This window comes from Callospermophilus lateralis, chromosome X, assembly GCF_048772815.1.
Source record: "Callospermophilus lateralis isolate mCalLat2 chromosome X, mCalLat2.hap1, whole genome shotgun sequence".
Classification (NCBI taxonomy): domain Eukaryota; kingdom Metazoa; phylum Chordata; class Mammalia; order Rodentia; family Sciuridae; genus Callospermophilus; species Callospermophilus lateralis.
The window spans coordinates 46882540-46905127 of NC_135325.1; the positions used below are offsets into that span (position 1 = coordinate 46882540).

General features: G+C 34.2%; 1 protein-coding gene across 7 annotated transcripts in view; it reads left to right on the forward strand.

Moving 5' to 3' along the window:
* Atrx (ATRX chromatin remodeler) overlaps positions 1-22588 on the forward strand; it is a 225314-nt gene that overhangs the window by 94403 nt on the left and 108323 nt on the right. For all 7 annotated transcript variants that reach the window (XM_077107628.1, XM_077107623.1, XM_077107626.1 and 4 more), the window contains 3 exons: positions 855-948; positions 4655-4757; positions 6708-6929. In XM_077107628.1, the coding sequence (XP_076963743.1) occupies positions 855-948; positions 4655-4757; positions 6708-6929 (419 nt within the window). The remainder of the gene's footprint in view (positions 1-854; positions 949-4654; positions 4758-6707; positions 6930-22588) is intronic.

The window sequence follows — 22588 nt, forward strand, 5'->3', positions numbered from 1 at the left end:
TGACACTCATAGCTGTCATGTCCCTTTCCCTTAGTTACAAAGGGGTCATTATTCAGATTTTGATTGTACTTGCCAATCTGCCTGCTATGGTTTCCCTTTCAGAGTCCATAGGTGCTTAGCACACCGTGTTTAGCAATGCATAATTTTATCATTGGTGAGAGTTTTGACCAGTCTACTTTGCTTGTTTTAAATGGCAAGATTTCTTTTTTGTTAATTCACCTTTAGTAATTCTGTATTTTATTGACTGCTAAGTTTCATTTAGTCAATCCATATACAAGTCAATACTTACATTTTGATCTTGAGCTATAATTTTATAATAATATTTTCAATACATTCAAATTCATAAACATAAGTTTAGTATCCCTTATCCAAAATACTTGGCATCAGAAGTCTTTTGTACATTGGATATTTTTAGATTTTGGTATATTTGCACATATAAATGAGATAGCTGGACCATCAAACCCATGTCTAAACATGAAATTCATTCATTTTTCATATAGTTTACACAGATAACTTGAAGGCTTGAAGGTAGTTTTATGCAGTATTTTTTAGTGTGCTTGTATTTAAACTCTGACTCATCATGAGTTTACATAAAAATTTTCACTTTTGGAGTCATGTTGACATTTAGAAAATTTTGGATTTTGGAACATTTTGAATTTCATTCACATTTTCAAATTAGGAATGTTCAAACTACTATTTAAATTATTACCTGGTATATTCTATGTGATACAGTACTAATTCATGTGTATATTACCAATGTTAATTTATAATATCATAAAAATGAAGTTATTGACAAATAATTGAATTGTGCTTCTGTCATAAAATATTTAATAATTGAATTTTTTTAATTTAAGTGAGCAGTGAAGAGTCAGAAGAGTCTGATTTTCAGGAGTCAGGAGTTAGTGAAGAAGTTAGTGAATCTGAAGATGAACAGCGACCTAGAACACGGTAAGTATACATAGGATTTCAAAAATTTAAGGAATTAACCTGAATGACTATGCCTTCAGATTATGTGAAGAAAGACTACTATTACCAATGAAGTCCAGTAAATCCAAAGTGTAATATTTTTATTTGAAATTAGTTTTACAACTATTATTGATTTAAAATTTGTAAACATATTTGCCAGGCATGGCGGTGCACTCCTGTAATTCTAGCAGCTTGGGAGGCTGAGGCAGGAGGGTTGCGAGTTCAAAGCTAGCCTCAGCAATGTAGTGAAGCCCTAAGAAACTCAGCGAGGCCCTGTCTCTAAATAAAATACAAAATTAGGGTTGGGGATATGGCTCAGTGGTTGAGTGCCCCTGAGCTCAATCCTCAGTATTCCTCCAAAAAAATAAATAAATAAAATGTGTAAATATATTTTACTTGTACCTCAATTGTGTGTTCTAAACGTTTAGTTTTTCAATGTGCAAAATTACTGCTGACTGAAATTTTTGGTTGTTACAGGAAGGGAAGTTATTGTGTAATAGATAGAAGAGTTTTGTGCACAGAATTGCCTATTTAACTTTCTATTGACTACTTCATGCCTTAAGTTTCCTCATGTATAAAATTATGGGTTATAACATACTTGTAATTCTGGTCATTAAGTGAGGCAGCGCATAAGAAAGTCTTATAGTATTACCTACATTGCAAGTAGTAATTGCTTAGTGAATGCAAATAATTGGTATTAGTAATAAATATGTATTTGTTTTTTCAATATGTGCAACTGATGATCTAGATTACTAGTTATATCAAATTTTAACTTCCTTTTTAGCATGTTTTTAGATAATTCTAACCATTCTAAATTTGTTTTATTTTTCCTAGAATAACATGATTTTTTTAAGAATTTAGCCAGTGAACTGTTTGTGTTTGTATGAAAGTGTACATGTATGTCTTTATAGACGTGTATCTGTGTTTATATGTTCTCAGAAATTTGAGACTTTTTAGGTGAATATTTTTAGGCTCTTCTCAATACAGAAGTGTATTAATCTTAAAGAAAATACAATAAGATAACCATAAGAGTTTTTAAAAAATATTGGAGAAGGCTGGGTCTGTATCTCAGTGGCAGAGCGCTTGACTAGCGTGCATGAGGCAATAGGTTCAATCCTCAGCACCACATAAAAATAAACAAATAAATAAAGGCATTCTGTCTCTACAACTACATTTTTTAATATTGGAGGTATAATTCACATAAAATGAAATTCAACATTTTACAGTGGTCTTAAAATATGTGCAAGGGCTGGGATTGTGGCTCAGTGGCACAGGGCTTGCCTCACACATGTGAGGCACTGGGTTCGATCCTTCACACCACACAAAACTACATAAACAAAATATTGTGTCCATGTATAACTAAAAAAATATTTTTTAAAATGTGCAAACTTCTCAATCCCCTCCCCTGTATAGCAAAAGCTCACCTTTTTATGAAAGGAGTCTCCTGCAGGCCTCTGCGCTGATGTCCCAGCTCCCAGCCTGGCCTATAGGGTTTGGTTCTCCCCACCCTGAGCTCTGACTTCTTCCCCATACACATCTCTCCTGCCTTCCCTTCCAGCATTCATCCCCCAGGGTGCTCCCTTCCCTGGAACTCTGACATTTCCCCACACCAGCCTCTCCCTGGGTCAGGGCCCCCTGCTCTGTATTTCCCAGGCTCTATTTCCACAGCCTGGCTAAGCCTCTATTCAGGTGTTATGGCTTGTTTGATTGTTCCCATTCTATGTTTGCTTAATTTTTGTTCTCACTAGATGTTAAGCACTTGGTGGCCAAGGCCATGGTATGTGCAATATACTTTTGTATGCCAAATGCTTGGCACATAGTAGGTGCCAAATAAATGCTGAGTGAATAAAAATACATAGAATATGTTCAAAGGTATATAACTATTCCTAACCATCTGATTTCAGAACATTTTCATCACTGCTAAAAGGAACTCTGTACTCATTAGTAGTCATTTTTATTCTCCTTGACCCATCATCTCTTAATAAACATAAAAAATAAAAATAATCTTTTTATTTCTATGGATATGTTTATTCTGGATATTTCCTATGAATAGTTCATATCATGTGTGTCCTATTTTTGAGTGAATTGTTTCACTTAGCATAATGTTTCCAAGGTTCATCCATGTTGTAGCTGTATCAGCACTTCATTACTTCTGTTGTTTTTGTTTGTTTTTCAATGCTAGAATCCAACCTGGGTAGAGCATTTGCACAAATGCTCTATGACTGAACTATGTCCCCAGCCCACTTCATTATTTTTTAAATTATTATAAGATATACATATCATAACATTTGACATCTCAACCATATTAGTTTTGTAGTTTAGTGTTCTTTTTTTAGCTTGTGTCCAGAACTTTTTCATCTTACAAAACAGAAACTCTGTACTCATTAAATAATAATTCTCCTTTATCCTTTTCTCCCTTCCTCTGTCATCTACAATTCTTATGTCTCTATAAGTTTACCACATACTGTATTTGTCATTTTGTGACTGTTGATTTAACATCATGTTTTAGAGGTTCATCCATATTCATATTATAGCATGTATCAGAATTCTTTTATTTATATGACTGAATATGTATGATACCACAGTTTATTTATCCATTTATGGGCACTTGGTTTGCTTCTACATTTTAGCTGTAATGCTAATATGAAGACTGGTGTACAAATACTTCTTCAAATACCTGTTTTCGTACACTGTGGTGGCACATGCCTGTAATCCTTTCGACTAAGGAGGGTGAGGCAGGAGGATTTAAGTTTAATGCCAGCCTCAGCAACTTAGTGAGACACTGTCAAAAAACAAAAAGAACTGGGGGTATATGTCAGTTGTAAAGCACCCCTAGATTCAATCACAGTGCAAAGGGAAAAAAAACTGTTTTCAGTTCTTCTTAGTATATATAAGTATAATGGGATATATAATAGTATATATCATATAATGGGATTGCATTATATGATAATTATACTTTTAATTTTAGAGGAATCTCTGTACTCTTTTCCAGAGCAGCTGCACCATTTTACATTTCCACTAATAGTGCTCAAGGGCTATATTTTCTCAACATCCTGATTAGCACATTATTTTCTGATTTTGGGGGGAGTCCGGATTAATATAGCTTTATATACCAATTTGTAAGCCTGGAGATACGTTTCTTACCAGATGTCAAGCTATCATTTAAAAAAAATCTCATTTATTTTGAAGAAAGTAGAATCTAACTTCTGTAATCTGCATCAATTGTTTATGCATACATACGTACATACATAATACATACTGGGGATTGATCCTAGGAGCGCTTTACTACCAAACTACATTCCCAGCCCTAGAAACTGAGATTTACTTCTTTATTAATGATGGTGAAGGTTGGAAAATTATATACATACATACATATATGTAAACACACATGTATATATGTATGCTGTGTTATATAGGCCATTTGTATTTTTCACCATAAAAATGTCTTAATGTTACTTTATATTACTACTTGTATACTGAATGTCTGGTGAATACATTAAAGTGTCAATAATTGGATTGAAATTAGAATTTTGGCATCTCCTGTAATACCCACTTTAAACCTGAGATGTTTTGATATTTTTTTTTTTTTTTGCTTGTCTTGTTTTTAGTCTTAGCATTTCCAAAGTAGTACATAATTCTTGGAATCTCATTATGAAGTATTTTATTTTGCATTTAAAATTTTCTTCAGGTCTGCAAAAAAGGCAGAATTGGAAGAAAATCAACGGAGTTATAAACAGAAAAAGAAAAGAAGACGCATTAAGATTCAAGAAGATTCATCCAGTGAAAACAAGGTAGCAATGATATTTAATATGTACTTGAATTAAAACTGGTGTAGTACAGTATAATAAACAGGAGTTACATCTCTGTGTTCAATCATTGATGGCATTGTACTTGCTTATTTTACACTTGTAGAAGTATTGCATATATACATATTTATAAGTGTTAATGTATTATCATTTTTTTAGTGAGAGAGAGAGAGAGAGAGAGAGAGAGAGAGAGAATTTTTAGTATTTATTTTTTAGTTTTCGGCGGACACAACATCTTTGTTTGTATGTGGTGTTGAGGATGGAACCTGGGCCGCACGCATGCCAGGCGAGCGCGCTACCGCTTGAGCCACATCCCCAGCCCATGTATTATCATTTTTAACCAGTACCTTAATTTCAAATGGATGCATCATACCACTCTAATTCTTTTTTAAAAAATATTTATTTTGTAGTTGTAGTTGGACACAATACCTTTATTCCATTCATTCATTTTTTTGTGGAGCTGAGGATTGAACCCAGGGCCCCACACATACTTGGCAAGTGCTCTACCACTGAGCTACAACCCAGGCCCTTGATACTTGTATTCTTGATAATTGCCATTCTGACGGGAGTGAGATGGAATCTCAATGTAGTTTTAATTTGCATTTCTCTATTTGCTAGAGATTTTGAACATTTTTTCATACATTTTTGACCACTCGTATTTCTTCTACTTTGAAGTGTTTGTTAAGTTCCTTTATCTATTTATTGATTGGGTTATTTATTTTCCTGGTGTTATTTTATTTCTTTGTATATCCTGGAAATTAATGCCTTATCTGAGGTACAAGTGGTAAAGATTTTCTCCCATTCTGTAGGATCTCTATTCTTATTCCTGATTGTTTCCTTTGCTGTGAAGAAGCTTTTCAGTTTGATACCTTCCCATTTATTGATTCTTGATCTTACTTAATTGTGCTTTAGGAGTCTTATTGAGGAAGTCAGTTCCTAAGCTGACATGTTGGAAAGTTGGGCCTACTTTTCCTTCTAGTGAGCTCAGGGTCTATGTTCTAATGCCTTGGTCCTTGATCCACTTAGAGTTGAGTTCTGTGCAAGGTGAGAGATAGGAGTTCAATTTCATTCTATTACATGTAGATTTCCAGTTTCCTGGCATTATTTGTTGAAGAGGCTATCTTTTCTCCAGTGCATGTTTGTGGTGCCTTTGTGTAGGATGAGATAACTGTATTTATGTGGGTTTGTTTCTTTGTCTTGTCTTCCATTGATCTTCATGTCTGTTTTGGTGCTAGTGCCATGTTCTTTTTGTTACTATAGTTCTATAGTATAATTTAAGGTCTGGTATTGGTGTAGTTGTTTTCAAATTAGTTTGTTCTTGATAATTTTTATTCTGAGTTGAGTCAGGTGAGATCTGAATGTAGTTTTTATTTTCACTTCCTTGATGCTAGGATTGTTGAACATTTTTTCACGTATTTGTTGGCCAGTTGAATTTTGCCTCTTGAGAAGTGGTTGTTAGTTCTTTTGCCCACTTATTGATTGGGCTATTTGTGTTTTTGAGTTCTTTATATATTCTGGATATTAATCCTTTTTTGGAGGAGCAGATAGCAAAGATCTTTTCCCATTCTCTTGGCTCTCTTTTTATGCTGTTGTTTCCTTGCTGTACAGAAGCTTTTTAATTTTGTTGCTGTCCAACATATGGATTCTTGGTTTTATTTCTTGTGCTTCTGGAGTCTTGTTATGAAAGTTGTAATGTGTGCCAGTATGTTGGAGTGTTGGGCCTGTTTCCTTCTAGCATTTACAAAGTTTCTGGTCTAATTCCTAGGGCTTTGATCCTCTTTAGTTGTGTTATATTGATACTTCTTTATTAAGTATAATTGTAAAAGTTTTCAACATGTTTTATTGCTACTTTCATTGGTATATTATTGAGTATAATAAGAAGTTGGTAAATTTGAACAACTATACTATTTACCTTTAATCATTTTTACTCTATAGAGCCATTCTGAAGAAGAAGTCAAAGAAGAAGAGGAGGAAGAGGAAGAGGAGGAAGAAGATGAAAATGATGATTCTAAGTCTCCTGGAAAAGGCAGAAAGAAAATCCGGAAGATTCTTAAAGATGATAAACTGAGAACAGAAACACAAAATGCTTTGAAAGAAGAGGAAGAGAGGCGAAAGCGTATTGCTGAGAGGGAGCGTGAGCGAGAGAAATTGAGAGAGGTAAAAAAAAAAAAACAACTTATTTTTATTTGATATATTACTTTCATAAATATATGTTGTGGACATATTTTATTATTTCATGAGTAGAGTATTGTAATCAACCACAGATTTTTTAAATTCGATTTTCTAACTCGGCAGTGCTTTATGCAACCTAAAAGTTCTCATTAGGTTATATTTGTATAATTAGGTTCATGAAAAGAGCTGAGATTCTTGAATGATCACTGAAATAATGGTGATGTATTTGGGTAGGAAAATGTTTAAAATTTACTTTTTACACCTGTAAAGGATTTGAGTTTTTTAATGACCTTTATATTTTAAATATTTTCATATATACAGGTAAAGAGAATAGTACCATAAATATACATCTATCTATTATTCTGGCTTCACCCTTTACTAACACAGGGCTGATTTTTAAAAATTAGTCATTTTTGTTTTTGTGTAGCACAAAGTAATTGTATATGTGGTTTAAAGTGTGATATTTCAATACATGTACATAGCACACAATGATTGGATCAGTACCTTTGTCACCTCAGACATTTGTCATCTCATTATGTTAATATTCTGTATGCAGTTTTTGTTATGATTATTAATGCATATTTACTATATAACTTTATGGGTTTCACTGTGATATTTTCATAAGTGTGTATATTGTGCTTTAGTCATGTGTACCTATCACTCTTTTGCCTCTCTTTCTTTCCTTTGAGTCTTTGGTCCCTACTAGTCCCTCTTTTACTTCCAAGTTAGTTTGCTTATTTAGTTTCAAAATGTGAAAAAAAAAGTATGGTATTTGTTGTTTTGCATCTGGCTTATTTCCCTTAACTTGATGTCCTACTGTTCCCTCCATTTTCCTGCAAATGGCATGATTTTGTTTTTCTTTATGGCTGAGTAATATTCCATTGTATATATTTTCTTTATCCACTTCTCTGTTAATGGGTACCTTGGCTGATTGCATGTCTTGACTTCCATCAATACTGCTACAATGAATATGGGTATGTTGGTATCTTTTTTATTGTGCTGTGTTCATTTTTTTTTAATATCTTATTTATTCATTTTTTTATGTGGTGCTAAGGCTCGAACCCAGTACCTCACGCATGCGAGGCAAGCGCTCAACCACTGAGCTACAACCCCAGCCCTTGGGTTCATTCTTTTTTCAGATAAATACTCAGGAGTGGTATAGCTAGATCATATGTTCTACTTTTAGTTTTTTGAGTAACCTCTATGCTGTTTTCCTCAGTGGTTGTACTAATTACATTTCTTTTTTTAATAATAGCCATTCTGACTAGGATGAGATGTAATCTCTATATTGTTTTGATTTGTATTTTCCTGATGGCTAAATATTTTGAACTTTTTCATGTATTTATTGGTCATTTGTGCTTCTTTTGAGAAGTGTCTATTAAGATCATTTGACTGGGCGAGTCTTATTTCATCTGTTTACTTAACTTTTGATTTTTTTGGAACAAATACCAGAAATCATATCAGTTTGCCTGCAAATACTTGAGAATATGATGTTAAACAATTAGGACCTTTAACTATCACTATAGTACCATTATTCCTTATTTTGTTTAATTTCTTCACTTACCAACAAACATTGTCATGATTTTAAAAATTGTTGGAATAAATCAGTATCCTAACAAGGTCCAGCTAGATATTCTGTTGCCTTTGGATGTAATGTCTCTATCTATTTGAATCTCTAATTTTCCTCTTATTTTCTCTTTTTTTCCCCTTTGCATTCTTACATCTAATGTGAGGAATGAGATTGTATAGAACTTCCTATTAGTTTTGCATGTTGCAAAACCAGGATTTAGTTAGTTTTTTTTGGCTCCCATATTTCCTTTAAAATTATAGTTAAATGTAGAGGCCTGATTAGATTCAGTTGTGTTTTTGGCATTAATACAGATGGTAGTATGTGCTACCTCTTGCATCTCACTAAAAGGTACTTTGAATCTGGTAGCTTTTTTGTTAATTTTGTGTGTGTTTGTGTGTATGTGTGTGATGTTGTAGATTTATCTTTGGGACAGTCTCCCACTGAGTAGAACCCGGCCCTTTAAAAATTTTACTTTGAGACAGAGTCCATGTACTCTTAATTGATTTATCATGTTTATTTTCTAGTTAAATTTGTATGCTTATTAAATTGAATACACACCCTTTGTTATATATACTCAAATTGTTATATAAGGGTATATACCATGAGTGTCTACCTAAGAGGCAGTGACCATCAGTTTTTGTTAGCTATTTCTTTTTGTATTACCTGTTTCTCTTAAATGTGCTTATAATGCTGTTTTTTAAATTTGTACCTGTAGACATTTCTCTTTATATGAAAGTTAAGGTTTTAGCTCTCTTCTGCTACCCCTCAAAGATCACTTTCTTCCTGCCATTTTCCCCTGAAAGGTTATGTTACAATGCTTGGTTGAACATAGCAGATTCACAATGTACATACTGCTGTGTAGCAAACAATCCACATATACACATGTGTACATATGTAGATATGTGGATTACATTTCTTTTCATGAACTTTGTTTGCTTTTTCTAGGTTTATATTTATTATTAATTTTTAATCTCTTCAGCAGTACCCCAGAATTTTTCAATAAGTTCAGACACATTAGGTGATTGATCTGTGTTAGTTTTTTTTCCTCCTTGGAAGTGTCACCAGTGTAGTTTTGTTTTCCTACCCTAATTTGGTCTGCTTTATCTGCTTTCATAATTATCCTGGGAATTCCCTCACCTATGTCTTATTTAGAATCTCTTATTCTCTGGATCCTGTGTTTCATTGTGAATCTTACTAATTTGTGAATCTTTTACTTGTAGATGGATGGAATACCTTTATACATATATTTATTTATTAGAAGCCAACTTTTATTATTTACTTACTTTTTATGTGGTACTGAGGAGGGAGCCCAGGGCCTCATCTGTCTAGGCAAGGGCTCTATTGCTGAGCCACAATCCCAGCCCACTTAACATTTTGAAGGGTGTCTTTCTCTAGACTTCACTGGACAGTTTTGGAAATTTGGTATGTTTATTTCTTATTTATCCTTTCTATCAGTCTTTTTGCTTTCGCTCCAGATTTCTTCCTAACTATTCCTATTAATGGATGAACCTTTTGCATCTTATAATGTCTGGTGCTCATTGATTTCCTCCTCTTTGGTCACTTTTGTTTCAGCTTTCCCTCTTATGTCATTTGACACTTGTCTATACATGTTCTACCTTTCAAAGTTTTCTTGGTATTTTAAAATATTTCTACTAGCATCTTGCTATGTACTCGTGATAAATTTTTTGTTCTTTCCTGTTAATTTAGTGCATTTAATACAGCACTTTTAACCAGTTCCAGTGTTTTAACCAATGTAGAAAATTCCTGTGGTTTGGTGTAGACAGAATCTATGTATATTTCCAATACTGTGTTTGTATCAATGAGTTTTGGCAGTTATAATTTTATGTAGCTGACACCCCTTAAAATTAAGATGTGGAAAACTTTCGTCACTACTTCTCTGTCAATCCTGAAACTTCCTGTCCCCCTAGCCATCCTAACCAATCATTCACGTTCATCACTGTAGATTCAAAGTTCCATATGCATAAAATCATGTAGAATCTTCTCTCCCATATGGCTTCTTTTTCTAGGTAAGAATTCTGAGATTCATTTGTGTTTTTTTTTTTTTTTTGTATACCAAAACATTTTGTTTTTATTATCCAATACTATTCCATTGTACGAATATGCCACAATATTTTTATCTATTCATCTGTTGTGATACATTTGAATTGTGTTTAACTCAAGAACCAAGCTATTATAAAGGTTTGTACACAGATATTTACATGGGAAAATGTTTTCATTTCTCTTGGAACGGTACGTAGGAGTTGTGTGGCTAGGTCATGTGGTATGTGCATATTTAACTTTATAACATACAGCATTTGAATTTCCACCATAAATGTACGAGTGAGTGTTCCAGTGTCTTTACATTCTCACCAGCATTTGTTATTATTCATTTCTAAAATTTTTACCATCCTGATTGTTGTTTAATGTTATTTCTTTTTTTGTATTAATTTGCATTTCTCTCATTACTAGTGATTTTTCAATATCTTTTCATGTGCTTATTGGGCATTTATATATCCTTGTGTCTATTCGAATATCTCTTTTCCTTTTTCATTGTTTTTTGGTGAGTGTTTTTATTTTTTTCTGTAATATTTTTTACATATTTTGCATACAAATGACCTTTTCTGTTCATGTATCACAAATATTTTCTCCACTTTAATGTTTTTTCCATGGCTACTCTGATAAAAGCCATTTTGAATTTTGGTAAAGTATCACTTACCAATTTTTCTTTTATTGCTTTCTACTTTTTGTTTCCTATTTAAGAAGTCTTTGTATTCCCCTCATTTGCAAATATATTTTCTCCTGTGGTGTAATGTAGAAGCTTTATAGTTTGGGCTTTGAATTTTGTATTATGTATGATCTTTCTCATGTTACATTTTTTGTGTCACTGGGGATCAAAACCAGGATATTATGCATACTAAGCAAACACTGAGGTATATCCCCAGGCCTTTTAATTTTGTTTTGACATGGGGTCTTATTAAGTTGCCTAAGAGGGTCTCATATGTGTTCCTCTTGCTTTTAGCCTCCCCAGTAGCTGGGATTACAGATGTCTGCCACCATGCATGGCTTCATCTTCCTCTTTATTAAATAATACGCGTTATATGGGTCAAGATTCATGTTTGTAAACTGGTTGTTCCAGTATCATTTTTTTTTTAAAACACTTGTTTCTTAATTGAATTAGTTGGCATTCATGTCAAAAATCACTTGATCATGTATGTATGGGTCATTTACTCTTTATGTTCTTATGCCAATACCCACAACTGTCTTGTTAAGTGTAACTTTATAGGAAGTCTTGAAATTAGATACTATAGCTCCTGTAAATTCCTTCCACTTTTTCAGAATCATTTTGGCTATTCTCAGTTCTTTTTATTTTCATATAAGTTACAATATCATGGTGCCAATTTTCGTCATGGAATTTTTCCTGGAATTGTGTTGGAATTTTAGGTCCGGTGGCTAGAATTGACTTTTTTTTTTTGTATTGGGGAATTGAATTTATGGCTACTCCGCCTCAGTTTTGTATTTTATTTCGAGACGAGGTCTCCTTGAGTTGCTTAGCACCTCACCATTTCTGAGTGAGGCTTTGAATGCATGATCTTCCTATCTCAGCCTGCTGAGCTGATCGAATTATAGGTGTATGCTATTGCTTCCGGCTCAGAATTGACGACAATGTGTTGATTCTTGTCACTGTTGTCTCCATTGATTTAGGTCCCTATTATCTCTTAGCAGTGTTTTGTAATTTGCATTCTATAGATTTAATACTAGTTTGTTAAATTTACCCCTATGTAATTCCTATTTTTTGATATTATAGTAAATGGAATTTCAAGTAATTTTGGTATAATGACTTTGTGTTACAAGTCCTTGCTAAATTTCCTTAATAGTTATAATAGCTTTTGGTCAAATTTTTATCATTTTTTTTCATAAATTCTTTCAGATTTTCTTTATATTCAGTTTGGTGTCCATAAAGAAAATCCATTTTGTTAATTCATTTCCAAACTATCGAGCATTTATTCCTCTCTTGAAATTAGAAATAGATGCTGAATTTCAGAATGTTCTTAAAATTATCTCTTATATTGATCAACATAGTCTTGCATCTCAAGAATAAATTTTGCTTGTTTATGGTATATTGTTTCTTTATGTATTTTATATTCTTTTTACTAATATTTGAATATAGTTTTTATCTCATGTTAAGTGGAGATACTAGATTTCTTTTTTTTTTTAAAATATTTTTTAGTTGTCAATGGGCCTTTATTTTATTTGTTTATATGTGTTTCTTAGAATCAAACCCATGATAGGCAAGCACTCTATCACTGTGCCACAAACCCAGCCCCTCTAGATTTCTTTTCTTGGAATGTCATTGTATGGTTTTCATAATTGAGTAATATTATACTCATTGAAAGTGAGTAGGGATGTATTCTCATCTCATTTATCTTATTTATATATGTATTTATTTATTTTATATTACTGAGGATTGATACTAGGGTCTTATACATGAAAGGTAAGATCTCTACCACTGAGTGATATACCCAGCTATTTTCGTTTTATTTTCAGATAGGGTCATATTGAATTGTCTAGGCTTGTTTCAGTCATGCAGTCTTCCTGCTTCAGCCTGTGGAGTCACTGGAATTAAAGGCATATGCCACTGTAAGTGTTTGCAGGATAGATAAGAGTGGACATTTTTATATTTGTCTTGCTTATGATTTTAGAGGAAATGCTTTCTGATTTTTCTGTGTTCAGTATGTTAGCTTTGGGTTTGCTATAGCCTTTATAATGTTGATGTAACTTCTTTTTATCCCATTTCTTCCACCTTTGTAACAAGAATAGGTGTTGGATTTTTTGAATGCTTTTTCTGCATCATTTGAGGTGATTATATGATTCTTGTCCAATTTTTATTTATGCTGTGATTATACTTACTGATTTGCATATGTTGAACCAATCTTGAATCCTTGGCATGAAATTCATTTGATCATGGTGTAGTATCTTGTTCAAGTGTTTTAACATTAATATGGTAACACAGGTTGCTAATATTTTATTAAAGATTTTTTCCATCAGTGTTCACCAGGGATGTTCGTCTGTAGTTTATTTTCTTGATGTGTCTTTGTCTGATGTTGGTATCAGGATGATATTATGTTGCTTTATTATTTGTTTCATGGAATAATTTGAGAAAGTTTGCATTAGTTCTTCTCTGGTAGAACTAATAGTCTGGTAGAACTCTTGTAGAATACATCTGGTCCTGGGCTTTTCTTTTTTGAAAGCCTTTTAATCATGTTTCAGTTTCATTACATATTCATCTGTTCAGGATTTCTCTTACCCAACCCCTCTCTTTTTTTGAGGTACCAGGGATTGAACTCAGGGACACTTGACCACTGAGCCACATCGCCAACCCTATTTTGCATATTATTTAGAGACAAGGTCTCAGTGAGTTGCTTAGCACCTAACTTTTGCTGATGCTGGCTTTGAACTTGAGATTCTCCTGCCTCAGCCTCCTGAGCTGCTGAGATTACAGGTGTATGCCACCATGCCCGGTGTATTTCTCTATTCTCTTGGTTCAATTTGGATAGGTTACACATGTCTTGAAATTTGTCAACATCTTCTGGATTTTTCAATTTATCAGAGTATAAAGTTTTCAGAATAGCGTCCAATGGCTTTCTGGATTAAAAAAAATGTTTGTGGTTATGTCTCTTTGTCCATCTTTAATTTTTTTGATTTGGATCTTTTTGTTTTGGTTTGTTTGTCTAAGGGGTTATCAGTTTTGTTTATCTTATCAAAGAAACAATTCTTTGTTGCATTGATCCTTTTTTAAATTCTGAGTTTCATTAATTTCAGCTCTTCTCAGTTATTTCCTGTCTTCTTCTGATTTTGTATTAGTTCTTATTTTTCTAGGGTCCTTTTTTTTTTGGGTGCTACTAGGGATTGAACCCAGGGCCTTGTACATGCTAGGCAAGCACTCTACCAGCTGAGCTATATCCCCAGCCCCTTTTCTAGGGTCTTGATGTGTATAATTTGATTATTTATTTGGGATCATTCTTTTTTAAATGTTGGCACTCAATGTTCTAAACATTCCTCCTTGAACTGTTTTCCTTTTTAGAGATTTTGATATGTTGTATCTCTATTCTCATTTGTTTCTAAGAATTTTTTCTTCTTTGATTTCTCTTCTAATGGATTCTTCAGTCATAAAAGTGTATTATTTAATCTCCAGGTATTAAAACGTTTTGTTTTTAATTTTGTTGTTGATTTCTAATTTTATTTTGTTATTATCTGATAGGATGCAAGCAATTATCTTTTTTTTTTTTATTTTGCACTTGGAATAATTTTCTTTGGGTCCTAAAACATGTCTATTTTCGAAAAAGTTGAATGTGCTTCTGAGCAAAAAGTGAATTTCTTTGTCAATGGATGAAATATTCTATAAAGTCTATGGGGTCCATTTTGTCAACAGTTCTAAAGAATCTTAGTTTATGTCTGCATGACTTATCTAATGGTGAGAGAGATGTGTTGAAATCACCCATATTATACTATTGTGGGCTATTCAATTCTTTATATTTAGAAGGACTTGTTTATGTGTGTAGGTGTGGTGACATATGGGGCATACATATTTGCAGTCACTTTATCTTCTTGTTGGATGATTCCCTTAACCAGGATGAAGTGATTTTGTCTCTTAAGATTAATTTTGGCTTGAATTCTGTGTTTGAATCGAATGTTTGCTTTCTATCTCCATTTATATGTTATATCCTTCCCAGACTTTTTCCTTTGCAGTCTTAGACTGTGAGTATCTTGTAAACAACATATTTTCATATCTTGTTTTTTAATTCAGCAGTCCCCCACAAATAGTAAGCATATATTTCTTTTTGCATAACACGTGATTTATTTTTCATTACCCCCTTTAAAGTGGTTTTATTTTCCTCCCAGTTTTATAATGAAAACTTGTAAACATACACAGAATTTGATAGAATAATAAAAGGAACATTAATGTACTTAACATTTCCCTTCTTCATTTCTTAATGTTTTGCTATATAGCCATATACTGTGCAATCATCTTTCCCTCAGTGACAGGCCATATATACAGTGGTTGGGCCATAAAATTATATTGCCACATGATGTTTTCAGGCTGTAATTTTGTTAAGAACACTGTGACATTTGCACAACAAAATCTTATAATGATTTCCTTTTCAGAATACATCCATATCGTTAAGAGATAGGTGAGCGTATGTGGTTGATCACTTGTCTTTAATGTATATATTTGTTGTACCATGAATGAATGTATTAGTCTATGCTCTAATCTGTATTCTTTGGTTTTCGTAGCTTAGGTTTACCTTGTATTTCTTTTGCTGATTCCTTCATGTGTAACATTAGGATCTTAATTTTGCATCATCGTTTTACTGTTTACATTTACATACACTAAATATGGCCTCTTTTAGCATTCATTTTATTCCATCCAATAAATTTTAAAATTCTGTTTATTTTCATTTTCTTAATGATATTTTCTAGTTTCTCTTGTGATTTGTTATTACACCCATTATCTAAAAGTTTTATTAAATTTGAACACATTTTTTTTTAGTTCTTTGTTATTCATTTCTGATTCATTGCCTTTTCCTTGGAAAACATTCCTTTTATATTAAGACTCGTTTTATGCCCTCTCACATGGTCTGTCCTTAGTTCCATGTGCACTTGAGAAAAATATGTTTCCTGCCATTCTTGAGTATTCTGTATATATCTGTTTGGCCCATGTGGTTTATTGTGTTACTAAAATCTTTATTGATCTTTTGTCTCTGATTGCCCATGCATTATTTTTAAAAATTTTCTTACTTGCATATGCATAGGATACCTTTTTTTTTAATGTCGTGCTGCAAGTTGAAACCAGTGCCTCAAATATGCTAGGCAAGCACTCTGCCATTGAGCTATACAGCCCCATTCCCTTGCATTATTAAAATTGGCCTATTTAAATCTCCAAGCATTATTCTAGTTCTCTCTGTTTCTTCCAATTTTATCAGTGTTTCCTACATATCTTGGGGATGTTTTATGTTATCCATGTGTGTGTATAATTATTATAACTCTTTGATGAGTTGATTCTTTTATTGATATATAATGTCCTATTTGTCTCTTAAAAGAGTGTTTTTAACTTAAAATATGTTGTGTATGTTTATTTAGCCATCCCAGCTCTCTTTTGGTTATGCAAGAATATCTTTTACCATTCTGTTACTTTCTGTCTAGTTCTGAAGCGAGTATTTGGATCATATTTTGTTTTATTTTTGGGGCCTTGGCATGTAACCCATAGTTTTGTGCATGTTAGGCAAGCATGTTACCACTGAGCCAAATACTCAGCCCCAGACCATATTTTTAAATCATTTAATCTGTACTTTTTGATTTAGGTGTTAAGTACATTTAAATTTGAGGTAAGTTATGATGAATAAAGAATTTCTTCTTCCATGTTGCTTTTTATTGTGTCTTAGTACATTTCTTTTGTTCATTATTTTCTACATTAATTAGAGTTCTTTCGTTGTTAATTGAAGTTCTGCAGTGATACATTTGATGTTCACCTCACAGCTATTTTCTTTGTGGTTACAGTGCAGATTACAAATAATATTCTTATGTTATAAAAATATTGTTTCAGTGCATACCAAAACTCTTTCTTTAAAGAGAGAGTGAGAGAGAATTTTAATATTTAATTTTTAGTATTTGGCGGACACAACATCTTTGTTTGTATGTGGTGCTGAGGATCGAACCCGGGCCGCACGCATGCCAGGCGAGCGTGCTACTGCTTGAGCCACATCCCCAGCCCCCAAAACTCTTATTCACCTGCTTCCCGTGTAGATAAGTGTTTTAACTGTGTATTTTAACAATGCCACAAATATTTTAGCCATTTTATATATGTGATAATTTATAATTATATTTTATAGTTTTTTTAATCTGGTAGAAAGCAAAAAGTGGAGTTATCAATGAAAATTACAGTTATACTGGCTTTTTATTGGCCTTTGAATGTATGTTTTCTGGAGGTCTTCTCAGCTGACAGGGTTTTTGTTCAGTACTTTGCATTGCCTTCTGACTATTAAGTTTCTTTTGAGAAATTGACTGATTACCTTTTTAAAGATCCTTTGTGTATCATCACCATCTATTCTAGCTGGTGACCTATGCTAGGTTCACAAATCTTACTATTCTAATAACTTAGGAAAATGGCGAAGAAAGTATGCAAACACACAGAAGTACCTTTTCAAACTCAGGGACGACTCTCTGACCTTAGGAGTCCGTGGAAAAAAGGAGAACCACTGGAATTCTTTATTCTTATATAGGGAGGTTCCATGGAACATTCTATCCCAAAAAGGGCAAGGGTAAAGTGTAAGGAACAGGTAAGTGTAACTCAACCCCACCGGGTAACTCCTATTCCTGGAGCCAAGCCTCATTATCCGAGTGGAGGTAAAGCCCAAGTTATTGAGGAGCACAGTATTTGTTCAGTATGTCTTGCTCATGGCTTAAGGGTACATATTTCCAGAGCAGCTCCCCATAGCAGGGTGCAACTGTTCCATGCTCCTTTACTCAGGACTTAAAAGTGTGTACGGTCCAGACTGGCTCCCAACAGTGTATGATGGGATGAATAACTTCTCTCTTGCTGATTATAGTACAGACATAACCAGGAGATATTGTGGGTTTGGTTCAATAGTATTGCAATAAAGCAAATATTGCAACCATGTGAGTCACATGTATGTTTCATTTTCTCACTGCATATAAAGCTATGTTTAAACAGTAATATAGTGTATTAAGTGTTTAGTAGTTTTCTGTGTAAAATATTTATTTATGTGCCCAAATTTAAAATATTTTGTCACTAAAAAATGCTAATGATCATATGAGCCTTCAGTAAGTCAAGTCTTTTTTGCTGCTTGTGGGTCTTCCTTCCATATTAATGGCCTCTGACTAATCATTGGTGTTTGCTGACAGTTTGGATGGATATGGCAGTTTCTTATGAAATTAGCCGAATTTCCTCATTTCAGTATCTGAGTGGTATTCATCAAGGGTAGATTCCGTAATTTTTTTTCCTCACTTTGGAGTACTGGGTATTGAACATGTGCTGTGCCCTAACAGTGAGCTACATCTTCAACCCTTTTTTATGTTTTAAGTTGGTGAATCTGGCATTAAACTTGTGATCATTCTGCCTCAGCTTCTAAAATAGCTGGGATTACAGGTGTGTGTCACCACAAGTGATTTACATTCCATTTTAAGAAATAATTTTCTACAGAGCACTGTGGCATATGTGTGTTTATCCAATGACTTGGGAGGCTGGAGTATCTCAAGTTCGATGCCATTCTGGGCACGTTAGCAAATCTCTGTCTCAGAAAATGAAAAGGGTCTGAGTATGGTAGTGTGCCCCAGGGGTCAGTCCATAATACCAAATAAAAAAGTCATTTTATTTGCTCATTCCCATGAGTAACTCCTTCCTTATTCCCCCTCCCCTTGTTTTTGGTGCTGGGCATTGAACTAGGGAAAGTGGACCACTGAGCTGCATTCCCAGCCCTATTTTTAATATTTTTATTTGGAGACAGGGTGTCCTTGAGTTGCCTAGCACCTCTTTGTTGCTTAGGCTGGTTTTAAACTTGCAATCCTCCTTTCTTAGCCTCCTGAGCCTCTGGGATTACAGGTATGCACCACCTCACCCGGCCTCCCTTTTCTATTAAGCTTTATCATGATATTGCAAAAATCTGGTGATATATGTCCAGGCTCCACTTAAACTTGTAGTTTTGGGCTGGGCATGTGGCTCAGGCGGTGGCGCGCTCGCCTGGCATGCGTGCGGCCCGGGTTTGATCCTCAGCACCACATACAAACAAAGATGTTGTGTCTGCCGAAAACTAAAAAATAAATATTAAAATTCTCTCTCTCTCTCTCTGTCTCTCTCACTCTCTCTTTAAAAAAAAAAACTTGTAGTTTTATACTATTTTCATCACACTTGAAGTTACTTGTAATTTAAACCTCATGAGGTCATTCATGAGGGTTTAAGTCAAGTTCTTTCATATTCATCTTACTGTTGATATTTTGACCTCCTCACAAGAACCATGAATGTTAATGATGTCTAGAGTGATGAATACTTTCCAGAAAGCTTTGAATTTACTTTGGTCAGATCCCTCAGTATTTCTATTCTTTCTTTCCTTTTTTTTTTTTTTTTAAATTTTGGTTGGTACCAGGGATTGAACCCTAAACAATAACCCATATCCCCAGCCCTTTCTATTTTTGTAGTTTTGAGACAAGGTCTGTCTTGCTAAATTGCTTATGGCCTTGCTAAATTGCTGAGGCTGGATTTGAATTTGTGATCCCCCTGTTTCATCTCTAATTTGCTGAGATTACAGTCATGCACCACTGTATCTGGCTACAAAATGTATTTCTTAAATAATAAGACTTGTGTTTTAGACAGCTTATTTGATCCTATGACTTAAAATCCTGAGAAGAACAATTTTAGAGTAGGAAAATTTTGTTTGGGTGCTCAGGGTTTTAGAGGTCTCAGTGCCTAGACAGCTGACTCCATTCCTCAGAGGCAACATCATAGCTCACATGATGATTAGAAAACAGACTAAGCTCAGCTCACTCAAGATAAACTCCAAGGGCAAGCTCCCCATGACCTACCTCTTCCAGCCACACCCTATCCACCTTCAGTTATCAGTTAATTTCTATTAGGGGATTTTTTCAGTGATTGGGTTAAAGTTCTCATAACCCAATTATTTCACCTCTAAGGTTTTTTTGTGTTGCCTCACACATGAGCTTTTGCCAAACATCTCACATCCAAATCATGGCAAGTTGCACGTAAAAATGACTCCTGGTTATGACCAGAGAATTGATATTGTGTGTATGGGCATGAAAACAATATTAATATTATTTTACTTTTCCATGAAAGTTCTGATGACCAGGTGCATGGTCCATGACTAGTAGTCTTTTTTAAAAAAAAATTGTTCTAAGTAGTTATACACACCAACAGAATACATTTTGACACATCATACATAAATGGAGTATAACTTCTCATTTCTCTGGTTGTACATGGTGTATGATTACACTGGTTGTGTAATCATATATGCATGGAGGGTATAATTACTGATTCATTCTTATTATTCCTCCTACCCCCACTCCCTCCTTCCCCCCTCCCTTCACTCCCCTTGGACTAATCCCTAGTGCCCCACTCCCCCATTGTGAATTAACATCTGCATAGCAGAGAAAACATTTGGCCTTTGGATTTTTGGGATTGCCTTATTTGCTTAGCATGATATTCTCCAGCTCCACCCATTTACCTGTAAATGCCATAATTTCATTCTTTAAGGCTGAGTAATATTCCTTTGTGTATATATAACACGTTTTCTCTTCTTTTCTTTTTTTAAATAATTTAGTGGTTGATTTACCTTTATTTATTTATATATGGTGCTGAGAATCGAACCCAGTGCCTCACACATGCTAGTTAAGTGCTCTCCCACTGAGCTACAATCCCAGTCCTTTATAATACACTTTCTTTATCCATTTATCTGTTAAAGGGCACCTAGGCTGGTTCCATAGTTCAGCTATTGTGAATTGAGCTGCTATAAACGTTGATCTGGCTGTGTCATTGTAATAGTATGCTGATTTTAAGACCCTCAGGTATAAACTGAGGATAGGATAGATGGGTCAAATGGTGGATCCAGTCCAAGTTTTCTGAGGCATCTCCACACTACTTTCCTTAGTTGTTGCTTTTGGGGGATATCTTACTGTAAAACTGTTGTGTTCTTTTGATGGCACCATGTATCCATGGCTTTTCTTGTTCCTTGAAGTCTTTTGTTGCTATTTGTGCATTTGAAGAAACAACCACTTCATCCACTCTTGTTTTTTTTTTTTTTTTTAATATCACGAATTGAACCCAGGCACTTAACCACTGAGAGACACCCTAAATTCTTTTTTATTTTTATTTTTAATTTTGAGACAGGGTCTCAATAAATTGCTTAGGGCCTCACTAAATTGCTGGGACTGGTCTTGAACTTGTGATCCTCATGCCTGAATTCTTCAGTGCATCTATTTTTTAACTATTTTGTTCCAAGAGTATGCCGAATGAATTCTCTGCTGGATTCCCACATTTCTTTTTTTTTTTTAATTAATTTTTATTGTAGGTTGTTCAAAACATTACATAGTTCTTGATATATCATATTTCACACTTTGATTCAAGTGGGATATGAGCTCCCATTTTACCCCATATACAGATTGCAGAATCACATCAGTTGTACAACCATTGATTTACATATTGCCATTCTGGTGTCTGTTGTATTCTGCTGCCTTTCCTATCCTCTACTATCCCCCCTCCCCCCTCCCCTCCCCTCTTCTCTCTCTACCCCCTCTACTGTAGTTCATTTTGGATTCCCACATTTCCACAATGGTATTCTCATTTATAGGTGATTTACTATCTGTGCTTGTGTATATGTATTTTTCTATTTTTCTTCTTCCTTTCCTCCTTCCCTTGCTTCCTTTATTTTTTCGGGGGTGAGGGGGTTCTCAAGCATGCTACCACTGGGAGTTATACTGACTTCTTGAGTGGAACAATTCTTTTTGGCATTTCATATTGCAGGGATGTTTACTTTTTTTTGTTGTTGTTGTTAGCAGGGATTGAACCCAGGGTTACTTAACTACTGATCCACATTCCCAGCCCTTTTTAAATGTTTTATTTTGAGACAGGGTCTCGTCTGAGTTGCTTAAGGCCCCACTATGGTCCAGAGCCTGGCTTTGAACTTGCTGTCATTCTGCCTCAGCCTCATGAACCACTTTGATTAGAAGAGTGTATCACTGTGTCTGGGAGGATGTTTACTTTTATATTTGCCTTTTGCTCCTCTCCATTTATTACCAGCCATTACCACTCATCATGGAAATCTTAAATGCCCTCAAATTTTAAGTGTCCTATAGAATAGAACTTTCCCAGGTTGGGAATCACATCTGTATTCACATTGTAATGTTGGTGCTATAGACTAGTTAGAACACTTCTTTTTTCACATTTCTATCTAACATGTATTGAGGTATCCTGGTTGAGAACTATTAAGCTAAATTATTGACTTTACTAAAGTGATTTTATGTTTTATAAAGGTGAATGAATTTGGAAAAC